The 23,036-nt window shown below is 49.4% G+C and overlaps 1 protein-coding gene across 4 annotated transcripts in view; it reads right to left on the bottom strand.

Moving 5' to 3' along the window:
- Positions 1-23,036, bottom strand: part of LOC146861881 (uncharacterized) — a 133,124-nt gene that overhangs the window by 55,986 nt on the left and 54,102 nt on the right. For all 4 annotated transcript variants that reach the window (XM_085641052.1, XM_085641053.1, XM_085641055.1 and 1 more), the window contains one exon: positions 8,274-8,384. In XM_085641052.1, coding sequence (XP_085497178.1) covers positions 8,274-8,384 — 111 coding nt within the window. The remainder of the gene's footprint in view (positions 1-8,273; positions 8,385-23,036) is intronic.

The raw sequence follows: 23,036 nt of genomic DNA, 5'->3' as shown, positions 1-23,036 counted from the left end.
TTTGGATGGGATTTTGAGATTGTACTGGTGATCCTGGATAGGACAAGGGGGTTTTCCTTCTAGAAAACATTAGGTTAGATTTTTCATCTTTATGGCACTTAATATGGATTTAAAGGATTTCTTGTTCCTACTTGATACTTGTTTGGATTACTTCAATAGATGTGGAGATTTAGGCCCTTTGGATAGTTGCAATCTGTATTCCAGGTGTCGATAATTCTGAGGTACTTTTTATCCATCTTGTGGGTAAGAGAAGTGGGTATTTCAGGAGAAAATTCAACATATTCTTTTACATGTTTCCACCCTTGGGTTCATGCTGTTGATCACATTTCTCAGTCCTTCTGATGCTATATACCTAGGTATCAGAACCCCTTTCAGAGGGCCATCGGGCACACAGGTGTTACAGGGTCCAACCCTGAGGGTCCAGACCTTTTACCACTAATGTCTCGAGTCAGACCTACTATGGACCCTGAGCAACTTGGCCAAGTACCCCTTCTGCACGTGACTCTTAGTGTTAGATGTAAATGAGCAGTCTAAGGCTCCCTCAGGGAGGAGGTGTGGATACAGATTAGCGAACACGGCTCATAACTTAAAAAGGGCGCAGCAGCAGCAATAAATCGATGTCCAGCCAAATACTTACTTTTATTACCAAAATAAGTATTTTATTTACAACTCATTCAAAGGTCGGTTACAGTATTCACAGACACCAACACATTACCCCCTTGAGTTTGGTGCTTTAGTGTTTAATTGGCAAGTCCCTGTCTCACACAACATGCCGGTCCCGCCGGAAGTCCCGCCTCCCACCCTCTGCCGGCCGACGATAAACATCCGCTTACGAGTCCACACGGAAGCAGTCCGGTCCGGTAGAGGGAAGGAGTAGGAATACGGATGGTTATTGTCTCAAGAATCAACACTTTATTCTAGTGCATTCCTCTACTGTTGTCCGATGCTACTCACCACAAACCCAATGAGGGTTGTGATGTTAATCAACTGGTACTACACATTTTTTTAGGGTGGTGTACGTGTGGTCAACTCTGATACCTCCATGAGGTCGTGATCACCACCAAAAAAAGTGTAGGTAGAAATTATCCTGTTCCTGACGAATTGCCAATTAATAGATAAACAGGCAAGAAACATGTTGACCTTTCCAGCACATACCCTCACAAACCTTAGAGTGAGAATGTGCGTTTCACTTTGGTTTTAATCAGGGTAGTGACCACAACTCATTAAAATTGTTCAGAGTGGATCACTATCTCCTGTTTTATATATTTCACTTATTTCACACATCACTGTCACCTACACTAGTTACTATAGGGCCCTCACACGCACCACACCCATCGGCATTGGAAAAAAGATCTCCGCGAAGAAGGCCCCTTTCGGGTGCCTGATCGGGTATTGCACCGCCGACCCGATAAGGAGCTAGACCCGATGATGAAGCAAGACACCCGCTTGTTGGGTGTGTGAGGGTCTCCATTCCATAAGGAGGAATTCTCTCTCCTGCTGTCGCCCTCACCCATACCCCGGTACCACTGATTTTATATGTGCATCGAAACTTTATTATCGGGCTCCCAGCCCCACTCTTTATGATTCCTTTATCAATCCCATCTCCTTCTTGAGATGTGTCAAGGCCCCTTCTTTGTGATCTCTCACTGAATCAAAGAGCAACCTTTGAAGTCTACAGGGGGGGTGTTGCTCTCCTTTCTCCAGTGTGCCTCACAGGAATGCAGTAATGCATGAATCTGTCTGGGAGGATTCCTCTATGTTCTCACCTCTTCACCAGGCAGGCCACAATATAACATACCTTTACAGGCACACTTGCACTCAATGTATGCACGCAGAACACAAACACAGTCAAACACTGTTACCTGCCACCACGGGAAGACATACACCCAACACACATTCACTTTGCGCACATTGCTCAGTACTTTAGCATTTCTGTATGGTGCCACTTGCAGGCACACCTACAGCCAGTGCAGTCATTCACCGCATGCATTCTGCATAACACTCCACCCTTTATGTACTATTCTTCTTGCAGGTGCATTCACTCACAATGCATGCACTGCACAGCATTGCTTATACCTGTACTGTAACCTTCCTAGGCACACATACAATTAGTGCAGAGTGCCCACTCCTTTACTGCACAGTACTTCACAGTTACCTAATGTAGGCCAAAAGTGAGTTAAGCACACAGCAGGGGAACTTTAAAAAGTGATTACGCATGTAGCCCTCCACCCAGTGACACAGGGTAACAAGCATTGGTATAGCCAATAGGTCTCGCCTTTGGGACCTTATAAGTGTTTAGCCATGCAACAGTTGATGTTGTTGCATCAAGGATATTGTGCTCCATAACTAAATACTTATAAGGTCCCAAAAGCTAGACCTATTGGCTATGCCAATGCTGGTTTTATTTTGAGAGGGAGAGTACCAGCACTTCTCAAGAGAGACGTAATACTTTTAATTGGAGAGTGACGGTACTTATCAAAAACAAGCAGGTACTCTGGTACAGAGTACCTGCACTTCTATTTTTCCATTTCCAGCACTGGTTGTAACCCAGACGACCGCCCTCTACCAAAATATGATTGTGGCTACATTTTACAGTGCACACATGCAGCGTACAACGCAAGCATTTCAGGACATGCCGGTTGTTGCTCGTGCTACAGTAATGAAATGTTCTCTGTAAAGCACGGCTCCTTTGAGTGTAAAGTGCGCTGCATGTGCGTCTCCCACCCCATGTCATTCTTTGGCCTCTCTGTCTCTATACCTTAGGAGTTCGCTGCTCTCACCAAGGAGCTGAACCTGTGCCGCGACCAGTTTAACTGCTTGTAAAATTTACCAAATATTACACTAAACGCTACCAAGGTTCTTTCGCCACAGTTGGTTAATGGCAATAAATGATTGTAAAATGAAGGCCCTGTGAAAGCTCCAAGACATGTGCCTGCCTAACCCAGTCCTCATCCCACGGCAGAAACCGTCTCATGTCCCCCGCTGTGCCCCAAGTACAACCACTGGATGTCCTCACATTAGGGCCCGGCAACCCCATGAATCAGACTTATGCCGAACCCAACCAGGGACACTAAAGCATTGCCACCGAGCTCAGCCCCCGCTCAGCAGAAGAGCCCCTTACTAATCTCCACATGCGGAGGTGCTTGAACCTCCATCGGTGACCAGCCATACAGCCTCTGAGCCACATCTCCACCTCAGAACGCAAAACAATACCCACAAGTCCCATCCACTCGAGAACACGGTGACCATGCGACATATCGGACACCACGCAACATATGGTATACAGGGGCAACCAGACTGCTGATGCCAGACCACTATCTCTGGAAGGTCCGGGAACTTGAACGGCCCCGTGGTGAGCTGCCGGGGCAAGCATGGGGCCTCCACGAGGCACTGCCCAGGGGCCCAGGATGTGAGCAGCAGCCCGGTTCAGCACTCCACTGTGCTCAAAATTAAATGCCGCTTAGCAGCCGCCAGTGTGCACATATTTCACCAGCCCCTCCCAAACTGAGGGACAGGTGGGATGCCGCCCTTAATGCAACCACAAGTGCTTTCTTGCGTACTGGTTGCCCCCCGGCAGGGTGCAGGCAGACTTGCTCCCCGCCGGTGATGCATGGGATGCAGGACGGGAGGGCCGGGCATTACGAGTTGTAAGTCTGGATGCTCCCGCTCTGACCCGCGCAACTGTATGAGGAAGGAAGGGGGAAGTCGGGGACCCGACCATAGACCAGACCGCCCAGCAGGGGCCGATTCAAACCAGGGGATAACTTCCTGGGAGGAGTCCGTGTGGTAGTGAGAACACAGTAAAGCCCCCTGACATTGCGGCCGCTCAGTATGCCCACAGAGGGAGGAATCTGGCCAGACGGGAACAACACAAGGGTGAGTCACAAGGAGATCACAGGGCTGGCTGATGAGGAGCACGCTGCGCTGCTCAGAGATCACAGGCCCCCGCACCGGGGGAGAGTGCCTGCCTGGGAGGCCGTACTGCTGGGAGATCAAGGGGCTTCTGTGAGAAGGAAAGAGGTTCAACAAGGACAGGGTCAGTGCTACATTTGTGAAAACAAAAAAACAAGCCCACAAGTGGTGCGCGCGCGTGTGCTGCAAGGAATGTAAGGAATGCAGCTGCCACTCTGCGTACCGATGCTCGCTCGCGCAAGCAAAACGCTGTGGGAGTGAACATTTGCAAAAGAGGTGTGACATGCACCCGTCTATACCCATTTGCAGCCTCCCATTTCAAATTGGCATAGCAAACAGCAAACCAATTGCGTGAGGGGAGTCAGACCCACACAGAAAAGTTTAGAGTGATAACATGAAGCCTCCCATAGAGCAAAGCATGCGCGCTGCGCTAAGCTCGACCTAAAAAGGACCTGTCTACTCCTACTGAACGTTACATGGTTTGTTGCCACCACCGCGCTTGTGCTGCTTAACTCCTGGTGAAGTTTTACAAAGTAACAATGTCTCAGCCGGGAATCATTGAGTAAGTAAAAAAGACAATTAAATGTCGACGAGAGGGTAGTGAGGGAGAACACAAAAGCTTGAGAGAAGAAAATAGGGTATATTTTTTAATGAAAGTAGTTATATCAGCACTACATTACATTATATGCAAAAGTAACCAAATTGTAAAATATTAACATACGTGCTCGTGAAGCAAGTGAACGGCGCAAGTGACACGTGACAAAATAGTGAAGTAAAAGCGGGACAAGGCGCAAAAACAAATTGATTTATGGTCACGAAAACAGTCAGTAAGTAATTCTGCAAAAAGATTCAGCTGTTTAAGGAAACCACACAATAGCGCCCACGATTGCGCTAGAAGGTTGATGGCGTTTCAACCTAAATCCAGGTCATCATCAGGACCGGGTTACATAGATTACAAGAGTGCTGTATAGGGGGTGAAACAAGGGGAAAGATAAGAACCAGGAGGTACTTATACATGGCGTAATAGGGTAAAAAGGGGTAAAAGGAGAACATAGAGGACTACCTGTTGAAGTTGCAAGGTACCCGTGGGGAGTGGGGTCAATCAATGCAAGGGAAGAGCTTCTTAGGCCAGTCTGAGGGGGGAAAAAGGAATAATTACGGAGAGCATGAGAGGATAATAAGCCTAGGAAAAATGGTCATAGATGAAGGAACGTAAAGGCTTACCACGGTTATTGGAAGTATTCTCAAGGAGCTAGAGACAATCAAGTAAGAGTGAGGCCTGAGGTCACTAAATGACGTGTTTCGGGGAATGGAACAAACACGTAATGAGTCCAAGCTCGATTGTGGGTAAACGGGATTCCGGGAACCAGCTGGGGAGAGAAGGTAAAAGGTAAGGGTGTGAGTCATGGAGTTTCTGCAAAACTGTATTGAGACGGGTGATGTTGCAGAGGGTCGGATGCTGGAAAGAGGTTATCTGTAATTTGGCTGACCCGGGAAGGTATCTGCAAGAATGCAAGACCTGCGGAGGCTCAGGGCAAATTAAATCCGGAGTCGGTAAACCAGCATGCGTCAGGCGTAAATCAAGCAGGGTGCCGTGAAGACGGTCGGAGTGTGCGAGTGTGAGCGAGCGTCCTTATGACGTGATCACGTTGGAAGGTGGACACAAGGTCCGGAGTGAGATGAGAAAAAAACCAGAACGGCCGGATCGGGCAAGAGAAGGCAATGAATGGGACCCCCAGGGGGAGGGAAAGAGTAGAAAAGAAGCAGGGAAGACATTTCTCCTATTAGGACAGAGCGTTTGAGAGGGAACCGATAGTACCGGCATTATCTAGACAAAGGAGTTATTAAGGATATAAAGTAAAACAAATAAATTAACATGAATCTAACAATTGTGTTCTGAATCAATTAATAATAGGTAATGAGGGAGATGACCAGTACATACCGGCCCCCGGCAGCGTATGGGTAGGTCTTCCGACATCACCGCGGTTGATGCCACGACACTGGAACCACTATGTGTCTTTACCTGCCGGGAGTTGATGGTGCCAGTCACCAAAAGATCTTGGGTTGGCCACCGCCTCTACAGGTACTACATTTAGGGTGCTTTGTGTGGTATATCATGTTTAGTCAACCAGAACACCATGAATAGTGTAGTTTTACAGTCCTTTTAGGTCCTGATGAATTGCCGCTAGATCAATCTGACACATAGGCATGAAACATGTCGACCACATTAAGTTGAACGCGACATCCTGAGGCATTACATCAGGTAGACACCACTTTCTACTTTTTAACCAGGTTGGGAGCCAAATTCATTAAAGTGATTTTCTTTGGACTTCCATTTCCTGTTTTACTCTTGCACGGTCATTTGACCTTCAGTTAGTACACCTACACTTTTAGGTCCGTCAAACCCACTGCACCAAACAGTAAGGAATAAAAGATCTCTGCCAAAGAGCCGCTCATGAGGAGCCCGTCAGGTATTTCAGCGCCGACCTGACGAGGAGCAAGCCCTATGATGAAGCATGACATCCACCTGGCTGGGTGTGGGAGGGCCCTAATTCCGAAAGGAGGGATCCCCCTTTCCCTCCTCTCCTAGGGACAACCTTTTTCTTCTCAACTGACCTCGTTCCTTTTGCCTTACCAGGAACTGCATACCCGTTTGTGTTTAACTTTTTTGGGCACATATGCTGGACCTTGAAAAGCCCTAGTCCCCCTTCTTTGGTTCAATATAGCAAATACCCAACGTGCCTTCAACAGCAGTAAAAATAATGAAATAATCTTTCAGCTTATTAACAATTCCAGACTACCCTCTGAGACTTCTGGTCAACTTGAAAACTCAATTAAAATGAAAGCTTGGATGAATACAATAATTAGTATTCCTTTAATATTACTCTTTTGAATGTTTAGGGTGGAAGTTTGTTGTATGTTCAATCAATCAATCAGGGTCTTCTATAGCGCGCTACTCACCCTTGAGGGTCTCAAGGAGCTGGGGGAGTGGGGGTGGGCAGCTCCAGATCAGTTGAAGAGCCAGGTCTTGAGGTCTGTCCTGAACGTGTGAAGGGTCGGGGAGCGTCTGATGTTCACAGGGAGCTCGTTCCAGGTCTTGGTTGCGATGTGGGAGAAGGCTCTCCCGCCTGTTCCGTTTCTGCGGATGCGGGGGACCTCTGCCAGGGCGAGATCGGCGGATCGGGGGTTCCTCTTGGGTGCGTGGAAGGATAATCTCTCATTGAGGTATTTGGGTCCGATGTTGTTGAGTGATTTGTAGGCGTGGGTGAGAAGTTTGTAGGTAACCCTCTTCTCGATGGGGAGCCAGTGGAGGTCTCGTAGGTGTTGGGTCATGTGTTCGTGATGTGGTGCCCCGAGGATGAGTCTGGCTGCGGCGTTCTGGATGGTTTGGAGTTTGTGTATAAGGGTTCTGTTGATACCGGAGTATAGGGCGTTGCCATAGTCTAGTCTGCTGGTTATGAGTGCGTGGGTGACGGTTCTTCTGCAGTCTGGGATTATCCATTTGAAAATCTGGCGGAGGATGCATAGGCAGTTGAAACTGGTGGAGGCGATGGCGTTGATCTGGCGGTTCATGGAGAGGGAGGAGTCGAGGATGATGCCGAGGTTTCATGTGTGGTCTGCGTGGGTGGGGCAAACGGGGGGGAAAGCGGAAAAAAAATGTGTGCTCAAATGAGGCTCTTTAACTGAGTGTTTACTCATATACATGTATCCTAGTTGTGTCAAGAAAGTGGCAAATCCACATAATTCCTGCAAGGGGAGGGAAATGAACTATGCCGGATAGCCCAGTGGACACTGTCTAGCATGCACATGGGTGGGGACTCCCCATCTGGAGACTTGGAATGATACGCTGATTCCTGTCCTTCACAGATTGCACAGCAGCAAGGTCTCTCTTTTCCACCCCCATCCCTCCCCTCCCTGAGGGCCCACCTACTTGCTGTTCATTGCCAGCTACACTTCGTGACACCATCTCAACAAGCACACCAACCTATGTTTACTTATTCCTCTCAACAGTTTCGGCCTGCTGTCGCCATCTCTATTACATGCCCTCTTTCTTCCCCAGTTTCTGGACTCCCGCAGTTCACGACATTGCAGCAAGGTGCAGGTAGTACTCACTAGCCCATAACAATAAATTCTTCATGATTTTTGTTGGCATTCGTATGCTATGTAGGTACCACTGTACAATCTTGCTGCATCAATGTATGTTTCCATGGTATGCTCATTAGTAATTGAAATTCGGAAGGCACGCCTGGTCATAAATGTTGTACATAGTGTAAAACCCAATAAATACGTTTAAAAAGAAAGGGAGGTGGTGAATCCACACAATCAGATTCTCAACAAACACATCTGTTCTATATACTCACTTGGAGAATGGTTATTGCTGTGCTGTCTCTCTGGACTCCTATAGTCCATATGACAAACATCATCCTTCTCTTTTGTGCTCAACGAAAAGACAGAGGCAGCAATAAGAGGACCTACAATTAGAAGAAAACAGAAAATAAAAGTTAATCAAAAGCTCCTTATGCCCTCACACAGTATTCAGTATGGTATACCAATGCATTATGTGGAGCTTAGGGGAATGAACCCCATAGCATCTTGGGCAGTGACAATAATTAATAAGGGTCATATTACAGAAATGGTAAAAACCGCCGCAGCTCCTCCTTTGCCCCATAAAGACAAATTTGCCTAAAGGGCATTCATCAAATAACAAAGGGCGTGGCACACACTATGTGATACCATGCCTATTCTCATGCAAGTCATCTAATGAATTAGCTATTTACATTTTAGCATAATAAATCTATCAATTTTTCCCATCCGGCATTTGATCAGGAAAGAATGTGCTGTATGTGTGGTGCATCATGCCCATTACTTTGTTCGTTTGGTGCTCGCATTCAGTAATCTTCCTGTGGCGGTGTCAACGGCATGAAGAATTACGTACCTCGCAGGGCGCTGGCTAACAGATCAGAGATAGTTTGTCTTTCTGTTGGTTTGGAGGTGTTAAGAGCTCAGCTTCAGACACAAGAAGCAGGAGACTATGCTGCTCAGTGATAAACAAATACACAAAAACAAATGGTAGAGCCCCCAACGTCACACAGTGTGACTGACATCAAGGGGCTTGAAGCATAACCAGTCATAATAGGACAAAAATGCATGGTGAATGGAATTGTTGAAGCTACACCCCCCCCCCAAGCCCTTCTGCTGTCAGTCACAATGTGTGTGTGAGGACGTGGCAAGTAAAGTTACAGATATTTCTTCGGGCCTAGAGGGGACTTGCTGCGCTATCTGCTATTGCATTACTGATGCACCGGTATTTCATATTGATAAAGCTTTTATGACAATACTGATCGTCACCTTACCTGATGCGCAGGAGTGGTTAATATTGGTAATCCGACCTAGGGGGGGCAGTAATGTAATTTTGCATAATGTGGTCAATATTACAAAGCCTATAGTACTTGTTATGACCGAGGTCCAAGTGAGGCCCTCCAATATGTTTTAATGTGGTTTTCTAATATCAAGCAACAAGTGGAGCACCAAATAACAATCACATAGCGGTGTCAATTATATTGTGACCTTTACAATTGGACCCGTAACTATCTACTCTGCCCTGCAGAGATCCAACATGGTCACATCAGCCGTTATGAACATGAGTTTCAGGGAGCAGAGGGGGGTGACTCTCCTATGACAAACTACACCACTGAAAGATCAGACGTCCAGAGGTGTAGAAGCGAAGCAAAGCGGTGATAAATGTCACTGAAGCTGAATGCCAGCCCGGCGAGCTACAGATGAGCTGTGGAGGACGAAATCCCAAAATGCCACTGAGGGAGGGAGAGAGAGAGAGAGGCTAATTAATCGATCCTCAACATTGCTGTCAAGTGTCCACAATGTGCCTTGAAGACAGGTGGGAGTGAGCAGGACTCTAGAAGAGCTTTAAAGAGAATTGAGTCAGGGAAATGAATTCAATATGCGCCTGAGGATTGCACCTGGATATAACAGTGATTGGCCTACACTGTATTTTAATTGTGTAAATTGAGCTTACTATGCCTGATGAGACAATATAGTACTTTATGTCTAGCATCATGCTGCTCCAGAACCCAAAGTTAGTGGTTAGTCCAGAGTTATTGTTGGTTACTTGTATTAGTCTTGGGCTCTCAAGCAGACACAAATTAACTCCAGTACCTTGGTGTTAGGTTACATTAATAGGAGTTGGGTGTGATCATTAGCGGAGGGAGGTGTGTGCTAGTGCATGCAGATGGTTGGTGGGGTTAATAGATGAGATAGCTGAGATTAGCTGACGTTAAGTTGCAGGGGTAAGACTTTAAAAGAAGTAGCAGTTGTGATCTTTGAAAGAAGCTGTACGCAATTTGTACAAAACAATAAGGGAATTACCGGAACATGCATGTGACTTATTGTAGGTTGAGCTCAAAGAGAGGAGCATGAAGAAAATGGAAGAAAAGGAGAGGCTCATTCAAAGGAACAAAGAAGATGCAACAAACAGAAGCTTTAAGGAAAGGTCAGTATTTCATACAGGATTTTAGGACTAAAAAGAGGATGCTTTTTGAGAAATTTGAAAATGCAAAACTGGAGAAAGAATTGTATTGTTCACTTGTGAGATAGTGCTATATTAGGTACTTTTGATAGGTGCTATAACCAGGTTACAGCTACACCACAACTTCAGCAAAGTCAGCTGATCAGCATAAAGGTGCACATACGAGAGCTTTAGACTGCTCTCAAAGGAAGCAGAAATCTCAAAATCATAGCAATGTAAGAAAACATATGGGTAACAAAGGCAAACATTGAAAACGCTGGAGTGGGTGTCTTGTCAAATTCATCCTCATGTAAGACTCCCAGTAGTAATTATAAGTAGTTTGGATGCCACTGGTTTGGCATGGAACAAGATAGAGGATGAGGGGGGCGTGGCCAAGCGGCGCAGAGAGATGGCCGTGTAAGCCTAGTGCTCCGTCCTCGTTTTCTCCCCAAAGTCTATCCGCCTCATAGATTCAGAAACCCAAACGCCAGATTTGTTTACCGGAGGGGGTGCGGACTCCCCCCAGGGCACTCCGGTGTCCATCAGAAAGAGGGGGCCAGAGTTACATCCCTCGCTGTTGTGGGGCCTGCACGTCCTCAAGAGCCGGGACCTGCAGTGCTGACTGCGGCCGGTGTGGAAACAAGGAGGCGCGGCTGGCTGGCGACGCAACTCCCGGGCGGCCCTCATAACAAAAATTGCCGCCGCCTGGTGCTGATCGTCAGAGCCCCCCCGCGTTTCGGAGGGGGGCGTGCACTACCGGTATAACACCCTCCGGAAGCCAGGTGGCGATTTGTGTGCCTGGAAGCCGGTGCGGTGGTTCCTGCTCTCCGGTTGAAGGTGAGGGGGTGAGGAGGTCCCTGGGGACGAAGACGGAGGCTGGGGGATAATTCCTGGTGCCAGTGCTGAGTCTGGCCTCCCCACCCAAGGCCCCCCCTCTATGAGAGCTGATGCGACTGTGTGCTCATGGTTGCCCCTCCCCACACAGAGACACTGTCGCAACTCGACCTGAAGGCGGACAAGGGTGCTCCTCGCATAGATGGACTCTGGGAGGGGTTGAAGTAGTGCCCAGTGTACCCCATCTTCAGTGAGGGACCTCAACTGGGACTGTCGCTCCCACATTGGCGGTGCTGCTCTCTTGGACTGATTTACAGGGCGGAAGAAGACTAAATCCTTGGCCATCCCACGCAGCTCCCTTCAATTTGCGAGGCAAACGGGCGCAAGAAGAGTAACTGGGCCTAACTGCTGCGGCCTCCAACAGGAAAATGGCGACCTCTGAAAAACTGAAAATTACTGGCCCGAGAGGCCACAAGTCAGTTCAATCAAACAAACTGGACCGCTACACGGTCCCTAGAGATTCGCCTCCAGACTCGCGTCCTGTGACTCGCCTGATCCCTGAAGCGGGAGGAGAAAGCCGAGAACTGACACTCAAAGATGTCATGGAGGCCATAGCTGGAATCAGAACCTCGCTGGAGCACAAAATGGACTCGCTCTCCAGTGAAATGAATCTCATCTGGGCGGATCTGACCAAAGCCACTGAGAAGATCAAACAAGTTGAACTTACGACGGCGAGTCTGGTAGAAGATGTAGCGCACCTTCAAGAAAATGTTCATGACCTGTGCGCGTTCCATAAACTCACAGAACACAAGCTGGATGACTATGAAGGGCGCCTTAGACGAAACAACCTGCGCATACTAGGTGTCCCTGAGAAGGCGGAGGGACAGACACCGGACCTTTTAGTTGAAGAACTTATCCTAAAGCACCTACAGCCTAAAGGGCTCAGCAAATTCTTCGTCATAGAAAGGGCCCATAGACTACCGGGTGGATGTCCGAAACCCGGGGCCGCTCCACGTCTCCTGCTGGCGAGGGTGTTGAACTTTAGGGATCGAGATGTCATCCTACAAAACGCAAGGACAACTGCCCCTCTCCGATACGAAAATGCCAACATAACCTTCTTTCCAGACTTCACTCAGATGGTTCAAAAACAGAGAATATCCTTCCTGGCAGTAAAGAAACGACTTCGGGAGCGAGGATTCAAATACGCCATGCTGTTTCCTGCTAAACTCAGAGTGGAGGCGGAGGGTCGAGTGTGGTTCTTTGATCAACCGGAGATAGCCTCGGAATGGCTAGACAATCAAATGGACCGTGATCCTGGACAGTCCAGTCGTGGTGACCGCTCTGCAGCCTGGCAAGAAGATTGACGCTGACTTTACATGTTAGCGATCGCAACTGCTAAGTGGCCGGATCCTCGCCGACGTCCTCTACCTATATGAGGCAGAGGAAGACCTTTCTCTGACTGGAGCCCATCCCGGTCAGTCGACTGAGATGCCAGTAGGCAATGACTTGCGTGAGGGGGTAAGGGTTTCATAAACGTAATGCATGGGGAAGGGCAACGGGGCTGGTAGTATACCCCCCTTTTTTCTACTTTTAGTTTACTAGTTGGGGTGACAGGCGCTCTGCATGTTTACATGGGCAGTTGGGCGCCCAGAGTGCAGGGAAGCAGGCTGGGGGGATGTTGGATTGGGGGTTTGTTCGGGGTGGTGGGATTTCGTTTGATTGATTGGTTTCAATTTTTCTCTTTATGGACAGTACAGGCCGATTGGAATGCGAAAGACCTAGCATACCGTTTATATTTGCCCAGACTGCAGGGATAAGGGGGAGCTGGGAGGGGTTCAAGTATTGTTAAATGTTTTTAAGGAATTGTCAAGGCATCGCAATCCGGCAACACAGACACATAGGTGACACGTGAATGTCAATGAGTACGCAATGGGACAAAGGGTTCAAATTGATGAGCTGGAATGTTAATGGTCTGGGGGACAAAGTTAAAAGAACAGTGGTGCTACAATATGTGAAGAGACATGCCCCTGACGTAGTACTGCTACAGGAGACACATCTGGTGGGTAACTCGTGTAAAGCCCTCAACAGGTGGGGTTACAACCTGGTGGCGCACTCAGGCTTTACCTCAGGGTCGAGAGGAACAGGCATATTGCGGAGGAACTCCTTTCCCCTGACGATTAAATCTACATGGGTGGATGCCGGGGGGAGATACGTGGGTATCACGGGACAATGGGAGGGGAAGGTGTTGACCCTCATGTCGGTGTATGTCCCGCCAGCTCTCCAAGAATTAGCCTTTAAAGACCTGGGATCTATTCTGTTGACGATCCCAGAGGGACTCTTAATAGTGGGAGGGGACCTCAATGCAGTGCTGGACGGCACACAAGACAGACGCCCGCCGAGACAGCTTCGCCCATCCAACAGCTGGTTACTGAATTTTCTGGGGGCTTTGGGGTTGCAGGACACATGGCATTCATTTCATCCTGACACTACCCAATACACCTTCCACTCGGGGGCCCACAACACCCAATCCAGGATAGACTACTTACTAGTTCCCCCAGACCACCTGCAATACATACAGGATGTCAGGCACATGGCGAGGGGCATATCTGATCATTCCCCGTTGTGGATGCACCTGGTAGTGGGCCATCATAGAGTGGGAAGGGTGGCCCCCAACAACCCTTGGCATCTCCGCAATCCGGTAGTCCACAAAGCACTTCATACCACGATCGAACAATACTTCCAAGAAAATGAGGGATCGGTGAGCTCGTATCAGACACTATGGGAGGCATTTAAGATGGTGGTTAGGGGCCAAGCCCTCTCCCAAATAGCGGGGGTGAGAAAGGAGAAGCTTAAGGAGGAGGAAGCGCTAGAGACGGAGATCCTCCGACTGGAAGAGGAAACGAAGGAGCAACCTCATCCAGACACCTTACACATTTTACAGTTAAAACAAGTTAGTTATAGGGCCTTAGTGACAGACAGGGCCAAGGAACTGGGAAGAGAAACGCTAGGTAGAATATACGATCAAGGGGATAAAGCAGGGAAACTAATCGCATGGTTAGACAAACAAAAACTAGCAAGTAGACTGGTGCCGGAACTAACTGACAAAGACGCACACATAATCACGGACCCCCAGGGCATCGCAAATGCATTCGCCGCCCACTTTAAACAGATCTATACCTCCCAGAACCCCTACACGCTACATGACTCCATCGACCTCTTACAAGATATAACGCTGTCTAAACTCTCAGAGTCAGAGTTAGAATACCTGGAGGGGGCGCTCACACCGGACGCGGTGGCACTGGCAGTTAGGGGGCTTAATTCGGGGAAGGCATCGAGACCCAATGGTCTACCGATTGAGCTTTAGAAACTCGGGATAGACACTCTTGCCCCCCACTTGTATAAAATGTTTGAGGAGAGTAAGGAGCTTGGGGAGCTGCCTCAAGACCAAAGAATCGCAACCCTAGTGATGATCTACAAAGAAGGTAAATGCCGGACAGATTGTTCCTCCTATAGGCCCATCTCCCTGTTGAATGCAGAGCCAAAGATCTTAACTAAACTCCTCGCCAATCGACTGATCAAAGTCATTAATAACCTGGTACACCCAGATCAATCCGGTTTTATGCCTCAGCGCCACACAGCGTTAAACCTGTGCAGCGTGCACGGGGTGATGGGGAGGGCAGACACCATACAGGAGGAGGTGGTGTTGGTGTCTCTGGACGCCTTTATGGCATTTGATATGCTCGAATGGCCATACCTATTTGCAGTTCTCGAGAAAATGGGTTTTGGGCCCCAATTTATCCAGTGGGTGCTACTCCTCTATTCGAAACCACTAGCCCAGATTGTCGTAAACAACAAAAAATCTGAGGTGTTCGAACTGGATAGAGGCACTAGGCAGGGATGCCCGCTCTCTTCTCTCTTAATCGCCTTGGCCCTGGAACCCTTGGCATCCTGGGTCCGGAGGGATCCGGTGATTCGTGGCTTTAAGTGGGCTGAAACCTGGGAGGACTGCATCTCATTGTATGCGGACGGCATATTGTTGTTTCTGACATCCCCGAAGACCTTGCTCACAGCGGTATTCAATATCTTCGCCATCTTTGGCAGATATTCAGGGTATTCCATTAATTGGCTCAAATCAGTATTGTATGGCCTAAAGGGACCTCTCACCGGACTTCCCAGGAACTGCCCGATACAGATCACTGCACAGGGCTTCAAATATCTCGGTATCTATTTCACTTTTAACCCCACAGATAGATTCGCTCAGAACCTACTCCCTCCCTTGCAAAGATTGAAGAAAGACTTGGAGCGTTGGATGAAGCTTCCGCTCTCGCTGCTGGGCAGAGCTTCCCTTTTCAAGATGATGTCCTTGCCCCGGTTCCTCTACGTCCTACAAAACTCATTAGACCTCGTTCCCGCAAGCTATTTCAAAGAGATCGAGACTCTACAACGCCGTTTACTATAGAATGGGAAGCCACGTATTGCACTGAACCTCACCTGGTATGATTGGGGGGAAATCGCCCTCCCCGATCTTAAAAAATATTATTGGGCAGCTCATCTGACAGCCATTAACCATGGCACTTACAGGCAGGCGGGCGACCCGGGCTATGCAATGGATCACTGGGTACTATCAGGAGGGAACTGTAACCGTGCACTCTATTCGAACGCCGGGAAACACCACCTGACCGGACCAACCAAGCAATCGGTGCAGGTCTGGAAGGCAGCCACCAGAAGTATGGGGTGGGACCATAGGATAACCCTGGCTACGCCACTATGGGATTCAGAGCGGCTTGGGAACCTGTGGTCAACTAAAGGTTTCGACAAGTGGGACCTCATAGGTATATCAAAAATAGGCGACCAATGGGTAAAAGGTGAGGTCAAGTCTTTTTCCGCCCTGCAACAATATGATCTTGCTCCCACAGAGTACTATAGATACCTGCCAGCCTTACAATCCTGCCTCCAAAAGGGAGAGACCCCCCTGAGTCCACGCCTCTTGAGGACAGACTCCTCAATGGCTATTTACCAACGAAGACCATTTTGCTCACATACAAGAATTTTTTTTTTTTTTTTTTGTATTTCAAAAACCTTTATTCAGCATGATTACACATTACACAGCCCCATGCCTACAACCAACAAGTGGCCGGCGGCCTGGTACGAAGGTGGAGTTTAGAGTTGAACACAGCTGCCTGCCTACAACCCTCTAGGGGCCGGCTGCGGCATATAAACAGTGATAATAGGAGGCAAACTCGAAGAACAGGTCATATCTACCATGGAAGACTTCGCAGTCAGTAATCGTTTCATAGTAGCATACCCCGGGCGTGTAAAGGCGACTTTCAGTACTGTGTAATGTTACTCCCTCCCCCCCCTTCCAACACCCAGCGCAACATAGCAGTACCATGAGATACATCCATGCCGGAGAACAAGAGAGGTAGAGGGGGACTAAGGTCTCGTTGCTTGGCGACATCCCAATAATTCCCGCCTCCTCAGTTGGGGTGTAGCCTCACAATGAACTGCATGAAAATCTAATGTTGACGGGGTGGAAAGAGTGAGTTATATCTGCGGGTGTGACAACAGATACGTTTGAAGGGGACCCCAAATGTCAATTGGCCGGGATGCGGAAGGGAGGAGTTCTGCGTATAGAAGCACATTGTCCTGACAATGAAGCATGTCTTTGATCCAATCCTTAAATTTGGGAGCTCTACCCCTCCCCCATCTACAGGCTACGAGTCTCTTAGCCATGAGAAGGGCGATAATGACAAATCTACGAACCGGCTTCTTAATAGTTTTGGTGTAGCCCAATAGTGCCTGCGTCGGAGAGGGTACAAGAGGGACATCAATCATTTCTGAAATGCCGGAATACACATGTTGCCAGTAAGTGGCTAATTCACGGCATCCCCATGCCGTATGAAGGAAATCTGCCGCGGGAGCATGGCAGCGCCAGCAGAGATCTTCCTCTCGGAGACCCACCCTGTGCATGTGCGCCGGAGTACAATACAGCCGATGTAGGAATTTATAGTGAATCACCCTAAACCTACTGCGGAGGAGATTTGGTCGGTTTGCAAGCAACAATAGCTCCAAAGCTCGTCATCTATGGGCTGACCCAATTCCTCCTCCCATTTGGCCCGTGCCCTACAAGGCAGGGAATCTGGTGAAGTGCGTAATGAGTGGTATAGGGTGGAGACCGCGTGTGAAGGAGTGACAGCCTTGAGTAGTTGATGGAGGGGCTCTAAAATAGGTGGTTCGCTAGGGAAGTCCCCCGTCAGTGCTCGGATACCACTACGAAGCCTGATATAAAGGAATGTGTCCATGGAGGTTGGGGCAGTGTCATTGAATAAATGTGTCAGGGAGCGGAAGAGGCCATCATGATAGAGATCCCCCCACGTCTTGATATGGAATTTGGCCATAAAGTTTTTAAACAATTGTTCTTGTAAGAGGGGCAGTAGGGGGTGATATGCCAGGGGAAGCAATGGAGAATAGAGCAAAGTCGTGTCGGTGAGTTTCGCTATGTATCGCCACGCTAGAATGGAGCTGGAAATAGTGGTGCGATATGTCGATCGTGTCTCTGGCGCACTAAATATCGCCCCTGTCAGTGGGATAGGATCCGCCAGCCAATGTTCCACAGCTGTCTGTGGTAAGAAGGGAGTGGGGTGGATCCAGTGGTGAACGAAGTGGGCTTGTGCGCTGTAATAGTACAGCTCAAAGTTCGGCAGGTCCAACCCCCCCTGCACGAAAGGACGAGTCAATGTCTCCCAACTGAGACGTGGCCTCTTTCCTCCCCAGACCAGTCGAATAAGCTCAGAGCGCAGGAGTTGAAAAAAGGACCGGCCAGGGTAATAGGGGATATTTAGGAAGAGGTAGAGGAGCTTAGGAAGGACCACCATCTTGATGAGGGAGGCTCGGCCTGCGAGGGAGAGAGGCAGCGTGATCCACCTGGCCACGCAGGTCTGAATGTGGTCAAAGGTGCGACCATAGTTCAGCCGCATCAACTCCTCCCGATCACGAGAGAGAAGTATGCCTAGGTATCTGACTTCATCCTCCTCCCAGCGTAAGGGGTATTCCAGCTGGAACGGCTGAGCAGACGCGGTAAGCGGAAAGACAGTGGACTTGCCCCAGTTAATATGAACCCCAGACAAACCCGCGAAGCGAATAAACTCCCGAAGGATGGGATTTAGGTTAGTGGCGGGATCCCGGATGTATAGTGTGATGTCATCCGCATACAAGGAGATTAGCACCTCTCTCTGGAGACAACGCAACGCCTTGTCTCGGTGATGTTGTCAGAGCCGGGCAGCCAGCGGTTCCATCGCCACCGCGAACAATAACGGGGATAGTGGGCACCCCTGACGGGTGCCCCGCGAGATCGCGAAAGCCTCCGATATCCGCCCATTTATCCCCACCCTAGCGATCGGCCGGTCATACAGGATATCGATCCAGCGTGTGAAACCCAGCGGGAATCCCATATTGCGTAGGATACAGTGCAGATAGTCCCATTCCAGGGAGTCAAAGGCCTTGGTGGCGTCCAGGAAGACCGCCACCAATGGCAATTCAGGGTCTACATTGTGCATAATGGAGAAAAGCAAAACACACAAAATGATGGACGGAATGTTGCACAATGGCAAAACATTCACCCCCAGTCACAGATCTGGGTTTAATCCATCGTTATTTTGCTCACCACACCACCCCAGTTCAGACATGGCCATATGCAAATCAGTCTTGACCCTGTGCCTCATGGGAACAGTCCAGCCCGAACTGCCAAGCCATGTCTTCCCTGGACCGGAATCAAGCATCCTAGGACCGGTTTCTGGCTATCAGCCATCATCAGCCAGGATAGCTTGACTCCAGTGGCATAGTGAGCACGGGACCCACGTCTGGGCATACCCTTCCCACATAGGGTGAACAGCAAAACACACAAAATGATGGACGGAATGTTGCACAATGGCAAAACATTCACCCCCAGTCACAGATCTGGGTTTAATCCATCGTTATTTTGCTCACCACACCACCCCAGTTCAGACATGGCCATATGCAAATCAGTCTTGACCCTGTGCCTCATGGGAACAGTCCAGCCCGAACTGCCAAGCCATGTCTTCCCTGGACCGGAATCAAGCATCCTAGGACCGGTTTCTGGCTATCAGCCATCATCAGCCAGGATAGCTTGACTCCAGTGGCATAGTGAGCACGGGACCCACGTCTGGGCATACCCTTCCCACATAGGGTGAACAGCAAAACACACAAAATGATGGACGGAATGTTGCACAATGGCAAAACATTCACCCCCAGTCACAGATCTGGGTTTAATCCATCGTTATTTTGCTCACCACACCACCCCAGTTCAGACATGGCCATATGCAAATCAGTCTTGACCCTGTGCCTCATGGGAACAGTCCAGCCCGAACTGCCAAGCCATGTCTTCCCTGGACCGGAATCAAGCATCCTAGGACCGGTTTCTGGCTATCAGCCATCATCAGCCAGGATAGCTTGACTCCAGTGGCATAGTGAGCACGGGACCCACGTCTGGGCATACCCTTCCCACATAGGGTGAACAGCAAAACACACAAAATGATGGACGGAATGTTGCACAATGGCAAAACATTCACCCCCAGTCACAGATCTGGGTTTAATCCATCGTTATTTTGCTCACCACACCACCCCAGTTCAGACATGGCCATATACAAATCAGTCTTGACCCTGTGCCTCATGGGAACAGTCCAGCCCGAACTGCCAAGCCATGTCTTCCCTGGACCGGAATCAAGCATCCTAGGACCGGTTTCTGGCTATCAGCCATCATCAGCCAGGATAGCTTGACTCCAGTGGCATAGTGAGCACGGGACCCACGTCTGGGCATACCCTTCCCACATAGGGTGAACAGCAAAACACACAAAATGATGGACGGAATGTTGCACAATGGCAAAACATTCACCCCCAGTCACAGATCTGGGTTTAATCCATCGTTATTTTGCTCACCACACCACCCCAGTTCAGACATGGCCATATGCAAATCAGTCTTGACCCTGTGCCTCATGGGAACAGTCCAGCCCGAACTGCCAAGCCATGTCTTCCCTGGACCGGAATCAAGCATCCTAGGACCGGTTTCTGGCTATCAGCCATCATCAGCCAGGATAGCTTGACTCCAGTGGCATAGTGAGCACGGGACCCACGTCTGGGCATACCCTTCCCACATAGGGTGAACAGCAAAACACACAAAATGATGGACGGAATGTTGCACAATGGCAAAACATTCACCCCCAGTCACAGATCTGGGTTTAATCCATCGTTATTTTGCTCACCACACCACCCCAGTTCAGACATGGCCATATGCAAATCAGTCTTGACCCTGTGCCTCATGGGAACAGTCCAGCCCGAACTGCCAAGCCATGTCTTCCCTGGACCGGAATCAAGCATCCTAGGACCGGTTTCTGGCTATCAGCCATCATCAGCCAGGATAGCTTGACTCCAGTGGCATAGTGAGCACGGGACCCACGTCTGGGCATACCCTTCCCACATAGGGTGAACAGCAAAACACACAAAATGATGGACGGAATGTTGCACAATGGCAAAACATTCACCCCCAGTCACAGATCTGGGTTTAATCCATCGTTATTTTGCTCACCACACCACCCCAGTTCAGACATGGCCATATACAAATCAGTCTTGACCCTGTGCCTCATGGGAACAGTCCAGCCCGAACTGCCAAGCCATGTCTTCCCTGGACCGGAATCAAGCATCCTAGGACCGGTTTCTGGCTATCAGCCATCATCAGCCAGGATAGCTTGACTCCAGTGGCATAGTGAGCACGGGACCCACGTCTGGGCATACCCTTCCCACATAGGGTGAACAGCAAAACACACAAAATGATGGACGGAATGTTGCACAATGGCAAAACATTCACCCCCAGTCACAGATCTGGGTTTAATCCATCGTTATTTTGCTCACCACACCACCCCAGTTCAGACATGGCCATATGCAAATCAGTCTTGACCCTGTGCCTCATGGGAACAGTCCAGCCCGAACTGCCAAGCCATGTCTTCCCTGGACCGGAATCAAGCATCCTAGGACCGGTTTCTGGCTATCAGCCATCATCAGCCAGGATAGCTTGACTCCAGTGGCATAGTGAGCACGGGACCCACGTCTGGGCATACCCTTCCCACATAGGGTGAACAGCAAAACACACAAAATGATGGACGGAATGTTGCACAATGGCAAAACATTCACCCCCAGTCACAGATCTGGGTTTAATCCATCGTTATTTTGCTCACCACACCACCCCAGTTCAGACATGGCCATATGCAAATCAGTCTTGACCCTGTGCCTCATGGGAACAGTCCAGCCCGAACTGCCAAGCCATGTCTTCCCTGGACCGGAATCAAGCATCCTAGGACCGGTTTCTGGCTATCAGCCATCATCAGCCAGGATAGCTTGACTCCAGTGGCATAGTGAGCACGGGACCCACGTCTGGGCATACCCTTCCCACATAGGGTGAACAGCAAAACACACAAAATGATGGACGGAATGTTGCACAATGGCAAAACATTCACCCCCAGTCACAGATCTGGGTTTAATCCATCGTTATTTTGCTCACCACACCACCCCAGTTCAGACATGGCCATATGCAAATCAGTCTTGACCCTGTGCCTCATGGGAACAGTCCAGCCCGAACTGCCAAGCCATGTCTTCCCTGGACCGGAATCAAGCATCCTAGGACCGGTTTCTGGCTATCAGCCATCATCAGCCAGACATCAGACGTGAGTCCCTTGCTCTCCATGCCACTGGAATCAGGCTATCCTGGCTGACGAGGGCTGAAAGCCCGAAACCGGTCCTAGGATGCTTGTTTCCAGTCCAGGGAGGACCTGGCTTGGCAGTTCGGGCTGGACTGTTCCCATGGGGCACAGGGTCAAGACTGATTTGCATATGGCTGGGTTCAAACTGGAATGGCATGGTGAGCAAAAAAACGATGGATTTAGGCCCAGATCTCTGTACTGGGGTGAATGTATGACATTGTTCTGCATTCTGTCCATCAATTGTTGTTTTTGCATTTGTCACCCCGAGTGGGAAGGGTTTGCTCAGACGTGAGTCCCTTGTTCTCCATGCCACTGGAATCAGGCTATCCTGGCTGACGAGGGCTGAAAGCCCGAAACCGGTCCTAGGATGCTTGTTTCCAGTCCAGGGAGGACCTGGCTTGGCAGTTCGGGCTGGACTGTTCCCATGGGGCACAGGGTCAAGACTGATTTGCATATGGCTGGGTTCAAACTGGAATGGCATGGTGAGCAAAAAAACGATGGATTTAGGCCCAGATCTCTGTACTGGGGTGAATGTATGACATTGTTCTGCATTCTGTCCATCAATTGTTGTTTTTGCATTTGTCACCCCGAGTGGGAAGGGTATGCTCAGACGTGAGTCCCTTGCTCTCCATGCCACTGGAATCAGGCTATCCTGGCTGACGAGGGCTGAAAGCCCGAAACCGGTCCTAGGATGCTTGTTTCCAGTCCAGGGAGGACCTGGCTTGGCAGTTCGGGCTGGACTGTTCCCATGGGGCACAGGGTCAAGACTGATTTGCATATGGCTGGGTTCAAACTGGAATGGCATGGTGAGCAAAAAAACGATGGATTTAGGCCCAGATCTCTGTACTGGGGTGAATGTATGACATTGTTCTGCATTCTGTCCATCAATTGTTGTTTTTGCATTTGTCACCCCGAGTGGGAAGGGTATGCTCAGACGTGAGTCCCTTGCTCTCCATGCCACTGGAATCAGGCTATCCTGGCTGACGAGGGCTGAAAGC

The sequence above is a fragment of the Triturus cristatus genome, chromosome 2_2 (genome assembly GCF_964204655.1).
Source record: "Triturus cristatus chromosome 2_2, aTriCri1.1, whole genome shotgun sequence".
NCBI classification, from domain to species: Eukaryota; Metazoa; Chordata; class Amphibia; order Caudata; family Salamandridae; genus Triturus; species Triturus cristatus.
This window is presented reverse-complemented; position numbering and strand designations above follow the sequence as displayed.